This window comes from Taurulus bubalis, assembly GCF_910589615.1.
Source record: "Taurulus bubalis genome assembly, chromosome: 17".
Classification (NCBI taxonomy): domain Eukaryota; kingdom Metazoa; phylum Chordata; class Actinopteri; order Perciformes; family Cottidae; genus Taurulus; species Taurulus bubalis.
Window position 1 is genome coordinate 16,460,781 of NC_136605.1, and position 13,908 is coordinate 16,474,688.

At 40.9% G+C, this 13,908-nt stretch overlaps 1 protein-coding gene across 1 annotated transcript; it reads left to right on the forward strand.

Annotated features, from left to right (window-relative positions):
- Positions 1-144: 144 nt before the first annotated feature.
- On the forward strand, positions 145-13,385 carry slc17a7a (solute carrier family 17 member 7a; the record flags this gene model as incomplete). The annotated part of the gene is made up of 13 exons (XM_079233426.1): positions 145-206; positions 7,923-8,175; positions 8,447-8,565; positions 8,887-9,001; positions 9,089-9,176; positions 9,931-10,017; positions 10,387-10,529; positions 10,686-10,835; positions 11,683-11,815; positions 12,306-12,416; positions 12,695-12,822; positions 12,910-12,979; positions 13,066-13,385. The coding sequence occupies 13 exons, from the start codon at positions 145-147 to the stop codon at positions 13,383-13,385; spliced, it is 1,779 nt and encodes a 592-aa protein (XP_079089552.1).
- Positions 13,386-13,908: the final 523 nt, after the last annotated feature.

The window sequence follows — 13,908 nt, forward strand, 5'->3', positions numbered from 1 at the left end:
CCCGTCTGAAAGTGAATTGGAGGCTTGTGCGTGTAACGGGGGGCGAGGGAGGGAGGAAGAGAGGGAGGGGAGACTTTGCGCGCTCAGTCAGGACGGGAGGCGCACGGGACATCAGCAAACCAGCCGGGTCAAGAAGCTGCAAGGATGGAGATCCGACCAGACAGGTTTAAGGCGGCCGCGGGGAAAACTCTGGGGAAAATTAACAGGTACACACCTATTTCAAATATTCCTGACACCTCTGACTTCTCCCCATTTTCACGCGTTTTTGGTTATTTTGTCCTGCGGGACACAGCAGTTCATCATGCTGCGGGTTCCCATCCTCTCTCTTCCAAACAGTAACTCTGGTCGAGAAAAAGTTTGTTAGAAATGAATTCCAATGGAAACAGAGGCGACTCTGGTGTTTAAGCAGCAAACATGTCGGCATAGCGGCAAAAGCCCTGCTGTGCTCAGCGCACAGGGATTTGATTGACAGAAGCGGGTGAAATATATCAATGGTAAAACATGTTTGGCTGTCTTTGCATTGATTTATTTTGTTTTATTTGAGGGAAAAAAACTAGATTAATATCCACCATATACATTTAAAAAAGTAAATTATGGGGATGTCATCGGGATAAAAGTGTGCAGTGAAAGTGCAATGCACCCGGTGCCTGTGTGCGTGTGCGTGCGTGCGTGTGTGTTTGGGACAAGATGTTTTCTCGTTGTGGCTGATATGCTTTGTTGCACATTTCCTCTGAAATCCTGAATGCTGCTGTTCTCTCTGGAACTCTTGCTTTCCTGCAGCCTCGTGTTTGATTGTTTGATAGTTAGATTTGGCCCAACTCAAAGTGGATTAAGTATATTTGAGGCGAGTGTGTAAGTGTGTTACATAATGTTTCCATGTGTTTTCTGAATGAGATGGTTGATCAGAGGGAACCAAAGTCATCTATCCATCTATTCATCCATCCATCACACATTTTATGAAACTTCATTTTGTATTACAAAGCCAATGCTGTATAAAGTTGTCTGATCAAACAAGAGAGAAAAACACATTAATTATTATAGTAATGCAAAGCTGAAACGACCAGCTGTCTAATTGATTAGTCGTCAACAGCCATTTAATTGGCAACTATTTAGTTAATCGGTTAATTTTTTGAGTTTTGTTTTGAGCAAATATGCCAAACCTATTTCTAGCTTCTCACTTCTACTTGAGACAGTTTTTGAATATTTTTGGGTTGTGAACTGTTGGTTGAACAAAATAACCAATACAAAAATGAAATCAGCTGTGCCATCTGTATGCATCTTTGAGAAAGAAAGAGAAAAGTTCAACACATATAACAAACTCTTGTTTAGCAACGCGTTACGAGTGATGTGTATGTGTTGCCTATCAATACAAAAGTTGCAACACAAATTTGTGTTCCGACAATATTTCAGTAAAAAAAGAGAGATTAAAGATACTGATGGAACCTTGTGCAATAACCATTGCTTTAAGCTTTCACTCTCAGGATTTGAGGTAGCAACCAAACGTATAAATCCCGTCCTGAAATAGCCTGTTTTTCAGTCCAGCTGTCGAGCCACGCAAATCCCTAAACTCTCCCCTCCCACCCACTCCATCCAAGCCCATGTCACTTCCTCCAGCCTCTCCCTCCTCCATCTTCCATCCTCCATCCGTCCATTGAGCCATTGAGACACCAACACAGATCACTTTCAGCCTATCGGGTCTCCCAGATTAACGGACATGCACATCTCAGGCTTTTTCTGATTTACTGTTGAGCCATGCGTTTGCACGGCCACAGCTGATGCTGGGAGATGTGATATAAGATTGGATCCAGATTGGTGTTAGTGGGCGTTTTTTTCGTGGTTGAGCCAGTTAATTATGGATTTATGTCCACGGTGTTAGGTACAGGTTATGATTTTAAAAGAAAAAGAACAAGTAAATATGTTGTTCAAATGTATGTGGAAGATGCATGATTTAATGATTTAAGGCAGCCGTCTGTGTGTATGTTTATAAATGTGTGCATGTGTGAATATGTTGCAGGAATTCCCTACTGTGTGTGTGTGGGTGCGTGCGTGCGTGCGCACAATCTCACTACCTCCCAGACAAAATCCCTCCTGATGAAAGCAGCCAGGGGTTCATCTATTATTTAAACATTTTCTCCATCAGAATGCATCTCCTGTTTCTATATTAAACTCCACTAGGTAAGCATAAACCTCATCACTGTAAGGTCAACTGCACTTTACATTTCTACTCGTACTATTCCCTCTCTCCATAATGTTAATTTATTACCTATAATTTCATCTATTCATCTCCTCATACCAAGGAACTACTCCACAGCACTACATAAAATAGAATCACAACTGTCTCCTCATCACCATGTTTTTTTAAGTTTTTAATAATATCCCATGACAGTATGTTGTTATCATGAATTAATACTTTATAACGTAAATCGTTTTATTATGAAAAGAAAAAAAAGCCAAGTCTAATGTAAAGTAAAATCCATTTTAACCTATGACTACCTCTCATCAGTTCAGGGATTTTAATGATTGCAGTCTAATCATTGTCATTATGACAATGGCAGTGATAATGTGAAACCTTGTGGACTGGTTGTTTTTGTGGTTGAGGCAGAAAGACATCACTCACTGAATGCTGGGATGCTTCTGGAGACTTGAGGAATTTGAAAAGACACCAAAATTATACTTTTGAAATGCTTCAGCTTGTGTTCTCTTTCTTGATCTGCCAGTGTTATTTCTCCGGTTATTTGCAGCGATGCTGTGTTCATCCATGATGTCAGTAATGCTTCATTATATTTACATCTAATAATATGTACATATAATGAATTCATTTTAAATTAATATAATTTATTTTACAATTATATTTGTTTATTTTCCGTGCCTTAATGGGTTTGAGTGAAGAAAAAAAGACCTCGAAGGCAATATAAGTGGAAAGGTTTTTATTAATCTTCTGTCTTAGTTTAGATCATCGTTAGGTAAAGGTAGTGAGACTGTGTGTGTGTGTGTGTGTGTGTGTGTGTGTGTGTGTGTGTGTGTGTGTGTGTGTGTGTGTGTGTGTGTGTGTGTGTGTGTGTGTGCAGATGCACTCGCACCGTGATTGAGTTATACTATGTGACAAATTAGATAATACATCTATGAAGGTCACACGCGTGGGTTTTTGTGTGTGTGTGTGTGTGTGTGTGTGTGTGTGTGTGTGTGTGTGTGTGTGTGTGTGTGTGTCCGTCCACAGGAGAGAGTGAAAAAACAGTGGTGTGACAGGATGGGGAGGAGGGTGTCTCCCTGGGTGACACAGTCCCACCGAGACCCAATCTGTTCACTTCAGGGAGAGCGAGAGGCTCGTGGAGGAAGTATGGAAGTGGGAGACACCACTATTGAAATAACAAAATTGCTGCAATTTTATCACAACAAAAATCCTCAAGTATACCGTCCATACTTTAAACACCTGAATTAAAGGGTGAATAAGGGGGAAATTGCTTTTAGACAAAAGCACTACAGTGGGTGTGCTGACATGAGAAAAGAAAAGCATGGTTAACATGCAGCACAACGGAGAATCAATTTAGCACATGGATGTGGAAAATACTGACCAGGCGTTATATAATATTTTTACTGTCAACCTCCCTCGCTGTCTCTCTCCCCCTCCCGATCATCCTCTTATCAGAGGATTACACAGAACTCTCTGTGAATTGCTGAATTTAATATACAGGGTAACAAAAGTCTCAGGTCACCAGCCAGCACGTGAGACTCACGGTGCTATTTTGTCAATGCTGATATATTATTGAAAAATCATAAATTGGGCAAAATTACAATTATCTTCTCACAATTTAAGAGGAAATGCGCAAAGATACATTTAAAAGAAGTCACCTCCAGACAGATCATCACGCCAAACATCTTGGACTGTTAATTGAATGAAATAAGATACATGCATGTTACATTTGGTTGTGGAAATGTAAAACATGCATTTTTCACAAATGTTCTGATGTTTTTATGAACAAAACTATTAATCTATTAGTACTTGTGTTGATAGACTCAAAACGTTCAAACTCAATGTATTTCTGAGACTAAATCGCTTTGATTGATTCTTTCAGATTGACTTTGTACATTTTTACGTTGTAGGTTGAACTTGCTTCTTGTTCTCAGGTGAAAAGCACGCACACAAGCTCAGTTTGAGGTGTTACTGAGTCTCCACTCAGCCTGTTACTATTGTAATTATGATATTCCAGAGAGCCTGAGGTCACAGGACTCCTGCCTGCTCATGCTCTCTCGCTCATTAATTGTTGCCAGCTGAGACCAATCAGGTCCTTGCCATGCTAACAAGAGAAGCTACATCAGCTGAGTGCAAGCTCACAGTATGGTGAGCCTCACATGAAGGCACATGTCTTTACTCTGTGTTTCATTCCTCGTCTTGCTCAGAGACTTGCTCAGCTGATCTATGTTAAAGTTACTATATTTGTTTGTGAAGTACCAGAAACACACTGGAACATTGGAACAACACAAAGGGGGAGACCCACAGCTAGTCAGCTATTTTGAGGCCCTTACACACACAGAACTACACACACACTTGCACACATACACACACCGACCCACACCGGCACACACGCACTTGCACACTCGCACAAGAGCGAGATTGCCCTTTAGTGGGAAGCATCTGTAATCAACGGTAATTTTGGCTGTGGGCTAGCCTCGTTAGCTGGTAGCGTATGTGTAGGTGTCAGGCTGCAATCTGTCGTGAGGTTTAATGAGGATCCTCCTGCAGCTTTTACAAACTCTGAAGCAGGAGTTTAACTCAGGGGGTGAGTCAGCATGTGTGTTTAGTACAGAGAGGACAGCAGTGTGCAGCCAACTGATTCAACAGAAAGTGCACACCTTCCTTTTTGTTACATCAGCTTTTTGATCAACCTTTTGCTTTGATATATAGAATTTGTAACAACTTCATCTCTCTGTTTCTTGTGTTTCGTACACTGTGGAGGCATGAGCACCTTCTATCAAATAAATGGCACGTGTCTGCATGTGTTATTGCTAAAACAATAATAAACATGGTTTATGTCAGTTTGTTCACACCACTAAGTGAAACTGGTAATTCTCAGAGAAATATTTAATATTTCACTGAGCTCTTTACCTTCACTGGAAGTAACATGTGTTAGTAACAGATGGGCCTAAATAATGGACATTTGAGAAATCATATAATTTTTTTATTTGAATTATAAAATAACGGCATGTAAGTGAAAGCAATCTGATTTACAAAATGGCAAAAAACTGAATCAAAGGCCAAAATGAACTCACCCGTATAACCCGTGTGTTTTAACGGAGGGAGACGCATGCCGATCTACGGCCAGCGATATTCTGTCCTTCCATATTCATTTCCGGAAGTAAATCATTTTCGTAATCCTAATCTGAATGTAGTGACGGATTAAGAGAGAGAGAGAGAGAGAGACAGGGAGAGAGAGAGAACGCGACAGAGAGAAAGCGACAGAGACAGAGAGAGAGGATGCATTGCTCTCTCTAATCTCTTACACATTCCAAAATGTTGCTTTACAAAGTATTACTTTTTTGTTTTACTTTGTGTTTTACGTTACATTCAGAATATCTCATGATGACCCAATATTAATTTATACTGGCATATCTTTAATTTTGTTGTCTGTTTATTGATGGATTGCATAGCTGTATGAAGAGATTATGCAGAGGGGGATGGACTGAAATCCACAAGCATAACTGAGAAATATGTGCAGGGGTGTATGTGCAGACAGGCTAACAGATAGATAGATAGTGACAGATCATGGTGTAAAAGCTAGAGTGAATTATTTATCTCAGCCAAAAACACATCAATAATTTAGCAGTCATGCCGGAGTCGGACTTGTCTTGTGTTAGTGTGCGTGAATAAGTTATCCTGGAGTTTCTTTGTGCTGAGAGGCTCAGAGAGACGAATTATCTTGAACATTTGCTTGAAACACAGAGCCGCCTTCAATGCAGTGAATTTTATTAAAGCTCAATTTGAAACAGGTTTTTATTGATGCAACCATCCTTGTCACATGGAGTAAATCCTTGTAGTTATTATGCAAGTTACTGTGCAAAATTCTTCAGCTCACTGACTAACTGGATCAGCCCATTGGGAAGTGGACGATTTGCTTCACATAAACTCAAAAACACCACACACACACTGACACACATACAGCATTAACGTGTGGCACTGTGTCTGATTTAATCGGAGAAAAATGTATCTGTGGAAAGTGTCCACCTGCATGTGTGTGTGTGTGTGTGTGTGTGTGTGTGTGTGTGTGTGTGTGTGTGTGTGTGTGTGTGTGTGTGTGTGTGTGTGTGTGTAAATCTTATTACAAAGTCACATTGTGGGGATTTGCCTTCCTTTCGGGGACAAAATGCACATTAACGTAACGTAAATAATTACATTATGGGGTGAAGACTTTGTTCAAGGTTAAGGGGTTTGGATAATGATGGGAGTGGTTATGGTTTGGGTAATTGTAGGTCCCCGGAAAATTAATGTAAGTCAATATAATGTCCCCAAAAATCATGAAAACAGAACTGTGTGTGTGTTAAATGAGGGGGGTTGAGAGTATGGAGGTTATGATACACAGATGGCCGCTCTCCTGCCTTCTCTGTTTGACTCCTGTGGAAAAGTGTCACCAACCATTTGACAAAGATGGTCAGTTTAAAATAATGACAAATGGGTCTCTTCAAGGGCAAACTGATCAAAAGCAATTTAGTGATAAATAGTTATATGGATGACAAAATAGATAGATATATTACAATTATAGTGTGCATAACAGAATGGATGTATTTTTGGAAATAACACATAAAATAGGTATTACTCGGTCTACACAATTTAGCAGTGGAGTGAATTGGAAATCTGAAAGACGCCAGCCTCTTTCATTCCTTTTTATTATCTCTGAAGACCCTCATAGTCTGAAGACCCTCATAGTGTAAACACACAGCGGTGGGCCTCTAGAGGGCTCCTGCGTCTGAGAGACTGGACATCTTGAACAGCACCAGTATGGCAGCCGGTCCCAGGCGTCCTGAAGGAGCGGACACTGGGGGAATGTGCTGTCGTAACTCTGCTCCTCGGCTGGTGACAGCTGCTTCCACACACTGGGAAATACTGAGTCCGGCACGACCCCAACATGGTGCATGTTGTCTGCGTTGACTTGTGTGTGAGAGAGAAAGAGAGAGAGACTATGAAAAGAAGGCAAATTCTACAAAATCCCAGCAGTGAAAGAAAAGATACACAGAAAATAAAACATCTCCCACACATTTGTTGAAATATTTGAAATCTCCTTTCTGAGAAATGCAGAGAGTGGTGTTCGGAATATGTACATGAAAGATGAAAAGAAGCATTGTCTTCCTCAGTGATCTGACACCAGGCCACCAGGTTTCTCGCATTTCTCTCGATTTATTTTTAGAGTATCGCCTGAACCACAAATGTTCCCTTTACTCCACATTTGAGCCAATGTTTCCACGTTAGGCAAGTGTTTGTCCCCAGAGGAGATGCACATTAGCGTTTCACCTCACTGTCACCTCTCCCCCTTTTTTTTCCGTGTGAAATTTCTGTTGTTTTTTATTTGCCAGTACTTCAATGAACAGCTGGACCGTTTGCATGAATCAGGAAAATAGAAATGTCAACAGAAAGAATAAAGTAATATATTCTTGCAGTTGGACTTTAAGGAACTGATTATACTAGTCAGGCTCTGTGAAGAATCAGAAAGATGCGTAACTTTGTGTTGCACTGTGCTCAACTCTCAAGTGTGTCCATCACTGTGAAGTGTTTCAACCAACAGAATATACAAAAAATGCAAGATTTTTCATTGCAGCATTTCTAAATCAAATGGAAATATCTTGTGTATGATTATATAAACAGTTCCCTTAAGCCAAAGATATCTTTGGAAGTTCATTATTGTCTAAAGTGATGTGTCTATGTCTCCCCTCAGGCTGATTGAGAAGCGGCAGCCCAATGGAGAAACCATTGAATTATCAGCAGAGGGCCGTCCTGAGCTGGTGGAGGAGAAGGAGCTGCCAGTGGTGGACTGTACCTGCTTTGGCCTACCGAGGCGGTACATCATCGCAATCCTGTCCGGCCTGGGATTCTGCATCTCTTTTGGCATCCGGTGCAACCTGGGTGTGGCCATTGTAAGCATGGTGAACGACCGCACGGTCTACAAGGGCAACAAAGAGATACTCGTGGTAAGTGGCAAAACAGAATTCAAAATTTTTTAATTTATTCCATCAGTTTGTCTTTGACAAGGATGTTTCCTTTGTTCCTTATCCTAATCACCACGGTACTTACAATTGTTTTATTTATGAATTATTATACCAAGATATTTACTCTGTGCATGTGTATTACAAGCTGAGAGAGTATATCAACCATGTGATCCATTGACAGTTATCTCTTCTGCTTTGAAGTGACTACATTTTTAATTTATGAAGTTAAAGTCACATATGTTCTTCTCTCCAGAGGGCACAGTTCACCTGGGACCCTGAGACAGTGGGAATGATCCACGGCTCCTTCTTCTGGGGCTACATCGTCACACAGATCCCGGGTGGCTTTATCTGTCAAAAATTTGCAGCCAACAGGTGAACGTCTTCACATTACAATATGATCTGGCATACAGTAATCTTATCTGCAGTAAATAGAGTAACTTTTGTGCAAGGCATGTCAAAATAATAATCAACACCTACGGAGCAGTGTCAAAACACACACAAATTCATAAATAAAGTAATTTCAACATCGTCCTCGTAAGCAGATGCCAAGAAGGTGTAGCAGCAGTGATAGAACACGCACTAGTAAATAACCACGACCATGAGGCTTCATCCTTTCAGCGGAGCGTTGGTTTTCATCTGTTACTGTTGAATATTAGATCTGAGGCAGCGTGTTCTTTCTTCTGTGTGTTTAAGAGTGTTTGGCTTTGCCATAGTGGCCACATCCACCCTCAACATGCTGATTCCGTCTGCTGCTCGCTGCCATTACAGCTGCGTCATACTGGTTAGGATATGCCAGGGCCTTGTTGAGGTACAGTATGTGCCTGTGTGCACGTGTGTGTGTAAGAGTATATTCCTAGATGCAGGAGTGTTTTGCTAACCGTGTTGTGTCCTTCAGGGTGTATCATACCCAGCCTGCCACGGGATCTGGGCCAAGTGGGCTCCTCCTCTTGAGAGAAGTCGATTAGCCACAACAGCCTTTTGTGGTAAAGTTTCTCACCTCACCTCATTTCCCCAAATTTCAATATCTCTTTTTGAGATGGAGAAACTTTTGGGTGTCTACAAGAGTTAAAGTTCCGTGAGTTTTAACATGAGGTTGAGAAGATGGAGCCGCCAGAGGTTATTGCAAAGTCAAAATGTTAAAATTATTACTTTTTATATTGTAAAAAGTGAGATAATCATGTCTATTTTGTTATACAACAGGTCTAAGTGCTGCATAAATACTTTGATGAAAGTAATCAAAAAGCTCTGTCCAGGAAGAAATACACATATTCAGAAACTGTGACTTTAAACGAGCTGACAGTATTACCATATATTGTGACGTCACAACTATACAATATATAGATCATTTCTCAGTTTTAAAGTTCTATATGTGTCGCAGTTTGTTTCCGGCTGCAGTGCATGTGAATCACATCAGCTGACAGTAATTAAACATAGACCCAAGCTATTGCCTAACAACACCATTCTAATGAAACACGCTCAAACAGAGGTTGAATGCAGGTTTATTCAGATAGACAGTATGAGAAAAACAAAGTGAGTTTTTAAACTCTAAAGCATGCAAACATGTTTTAGTAAAAACCTAACATACAAATGAATATGACATGTGGCCTTTAAAAGTATTGGACATGTGAATCTCTATGACCACTGAATAATATATATTATGCAGTTTGAGCACTGAAATGATTATATGATTATGAGGATGAGTAATAATGTGTTGCTTTTTCTATTTGATGCTTTTAGGATCCTATGCCGGGGCAGTGGTGGCAATGCCTTTAGCTGGGTATCTGGTGCAATACACTGGGTGGCCTTCAGTATTCTATGTCTATGGTCAGTATCCTTACAGTAGTACCATCAGCCAGGCAATGCATTCATCCACACACTAGCACTCGTCAGTTCAAATTCAAACGTTTCCAAATCCATTAACTATTGTGTTTCTGTTGCTTACAACCAAGACTGAATGGCAGAGCTTTTGTTAAATCTCAAGGATTTATATTTGTCTGCATCAGGTGTTCAAAATCCAGATTTCTCCCCAGCCCACTGCTGATCTTGGTAAACTTAACTTCACAACATTAGCATCAACCTGAGCAGCTATACTTCTCATTTTCTGCCCTTCACTTCTGTGCCCTTTAACTCTCTTGCTCTTTTTCTACTGTACCCATGTCTGTGTCTTCTGCTTTCTCTCTCTCCTTCTTCAAGGCATCGTTGGGATATTCTGGTATTTGTTTTGGATTCTGGTGTCGTATGAGAGCCCCGCAGCCCATCCCACCATCACACCAGAGGAGAGAAAGTACATTGAAGATGCAATCGGAGAGTCTTCCTCGTTTCTTAATCCTCTGCATGTACGGCTCTATATGATGGAACACTGACAATCCTTTAGACCTGCACACAACACTGGATATACACATGTATTTATACACACTCAGCTGACTCTACTTCTTGATCCATCTTAGTGAATTCAGTGGATCCCAGTAATATATTATTCCTTTGAATGGCAGAAATTTAAAACCCCGTGGAGACACTTCTTCACCTCCATGCCAGTCTACGCCATCATTGTGGCCAACTTCTGCAGGAGCTGGACGTTCTACCTGCTGCTCATCAGCCAGCCGGCCTATTTTGAAGAAGTCTTTGGCTTTGAGATCAGCAAGGTGAGACTATATTATCTTTAAAGACTTTCTAACTAAACTAAAACACTTCAACTGTTAAATGAAAAATCACTTTGGCTGTGTCATAATAACCTAGCATTTTAAATGATTTATGTAAAATGTAACTTCATTTGGAAAACTTAGGAGCACTTGTGTTTCCAAATACCTATAATAGAGTTGACTAGTGCAACTTTATTAATACATATAGTCAGAAAAGCCATAATTGAGAAAATTAAAGGTAAAAAAATACCAGAATTCTTTTTTACAGTGTGGTTTGGTTCCTTAAACAAATGTTATGAAAGGTGTCTAGGAATTATCAGTAGAGTCCCAGATTCATCTACTACAAAGCATCTAAGAGATTGCAGGTTATGTACACTTACAATAGTGTAGTACTATTTATATATTGATTTGTCCATGTATATTTCAATAGCAAGACTGATAATGTAGGTCTGGGAGTGGCATGATTACACTATTGTTATATGTATGTGTGTTCAACTTTTATTTGACAGCATACAATAGAAGAGTAATAGAGGTGACAGGAAATACCGGGAGAGACAGGAGAGACTGTCAGATTGGATATGGTCAGCGTCTTAAACCTCCAGTGTACCACAGCTCTCTTTTTTTTAATTTCATGCCAAGAAAAAATCTAGCCTGGATGATTGTGAATTGGTCAATTGATTCTGATTCTCGAATGAATTCAAACCTTATATTCATGTCTCTTTCTCACACACACACACACACACACACACACACACACACACACACACACACACACACACACACACACACACACACACACACACACACACACACACTCTCTCTCTCTCTTCTCCCCCCATTCCTCTTCCAGGTGGGAATGGTGTCAGCGTTGCCCCATCTGGTGATGACAATCATCGTGCCTATTGGAGGCCAGTTGGCAGACTACCTGAGAACACACAACCTGATGTCCACCACCAACGTCAGGAAGCTCATGAACTGTGGAGGTGAGTGTCAAACAGGAAAGGGTGATCGTTGGTGGATGGAGAAGAGAAATGAAAACAAGGGTGGAAAAGAAGGCTCAAGACAAGGCAAGAGCAGAAAGGGTTTGCATGCGAGCAACTCAAAAGGTAGAAATTAAAATGGTATTTTGCCTTTGTTGTAGTGAAAGCAACAAAGAATTGTGCACTCTTTTATTTTGATACTTTGGCAATACTGCTTTTTGCTCAAACTTGCCTGCCAATACAGCCCCATTTAATTTAATTTAATTGGAAAAAAGAAAAAAAGACAGAGTTTTACCGTGTTGTTTCTTCTGCATGTGTCATTTCTAACATAAATATACTGTGTCATTTCTAACATTAATATATTGCGCTACTATATAACTACTATATACTATATAGCTACTCTGCCTACTTGTGGAGGCAGAGTAGCAAAATGTGGATAGTTTTCCTTTTCCTCCCTTCTTGCATTAGATGTTGATGCGTTTATGTGTTTCAGGTTTTGGGATGGAGGCCACCTTTCTGCTGGTGGTGGGATTCTCTCACTCTAAAGGTGTTGCCATTTCCTTTTTGGTCCTCGCTGTTGGCTTCAGTGGATTTGCTATCTCAGGTAAGAGGTGCTATAAACAAGTATGCTGTCTACGAGCCAAGCAGTAGTCCACGCTGTTTCCCACTGTTTCCATTAATATAAACTATTTATTTAGGAATGATGACGGCTGACTTGGCTTTACAGTTATTTAAACAGTAAATCCCTCTCCATAGTCTGCTTTTGAGAGAAATTTCACTACATGGTGTCTTTCTTTCTAACCCTAACTGTGAAAATCTGCATCACGAAAAAAGGAAAACGGGGTAAATTATGTTGTGCACTGCCTTTGTTATTTCACTCAGGGTTTAATGTCAACCACTTGGACATTGCACCTCGATATGCCAGCATACTGATGGGCATCTCAAACGGGGTGGGAACGTTATCTGGAATGGTGTGTCCTCTCATAGTGGGAGCCATGACCAAACACAAGGTAAAAACCCTTCATTTGTATCGACTTTACAATGTCATTTAAAAAATGTCAAACTCACATGTTCCATACCTTTTTACATCATTTCAGACACGTGATGAGTGGCAGTACGTCTTCCTTATAGCTTCCCTCGTACATTATGGAGGAGTGATTTTCTATGGTAGGACTTGACTTTGACTATAGTGTTTTGTGAGGCATCTGCAGAAGGCCTCATTCTAAATGCTGATCATATTTTCTTCTCACTAGGAATCTTTGCATCAGGGGAAAAGCAGCCATGGGCAGACATAGAAGACACCAGTGAGGAGAAGTGTGGTATTATTGATGAAGATGAACTGGCCAATGAAACAGAGGAACTCTACCGTGGAGGCGGGCAGTACGGGGCCATGAGCCAACCAGCTGTTGGTTCCAACGGAGGACGGACCGGAGGAGGCGGGGGAGGAGCAGGAGGAGGCGGAGGAGGCGGGCCTGGATGGGTGTCGGACTGGGATAAGTCTGAGGAGTATGTGCAGCCACCTGGATACAACTCTTACATGTATGGAGGAGAAGAGGAGAGGGAGCTGACATAGAAGATCGACAGAAAAGAAAACAAGATGGAGAAAAAAAAAAGGAAGATTGTTTGGAAAGGGATTGTAAGAGAGTCACTGCTATACTGAATGGACCTGCTGTGTGCTTTTGTACAATATTTACAATTGCACATATTGTGTGTGTGTGTGTGTGTGTGTGTGTGTGTGTGTGTGTGTGTGTGTGTGTGTGTGTGTGTGTGTGTGTGTGTGTGTGTGTGTAGGCACGTGCATGCAGGGGGTTAGAGTTGTCAATGTACACAAACACGCAAACACAAACGGTATTCATTAGCAAAAAACTGAACTGATATATCCCAGATTATCCTTCCTGCTCCTGAGCTCGTTCTGTTTGGTCAGGAGTTCCGTTTCCACGACATTACTGAGGAGATCCAGTGTGTGTGTGTGTGTGTGTGTGTGTGTCTGTATGTCTGTGCGATTGTGTGCGTGCGTGCGTGCATGTGGTTGGTTCGTTGGTTTGTTGCCTGTACAGCAACTCTCTCAAGCCACTGGCATATTTAAAGTTGTATGT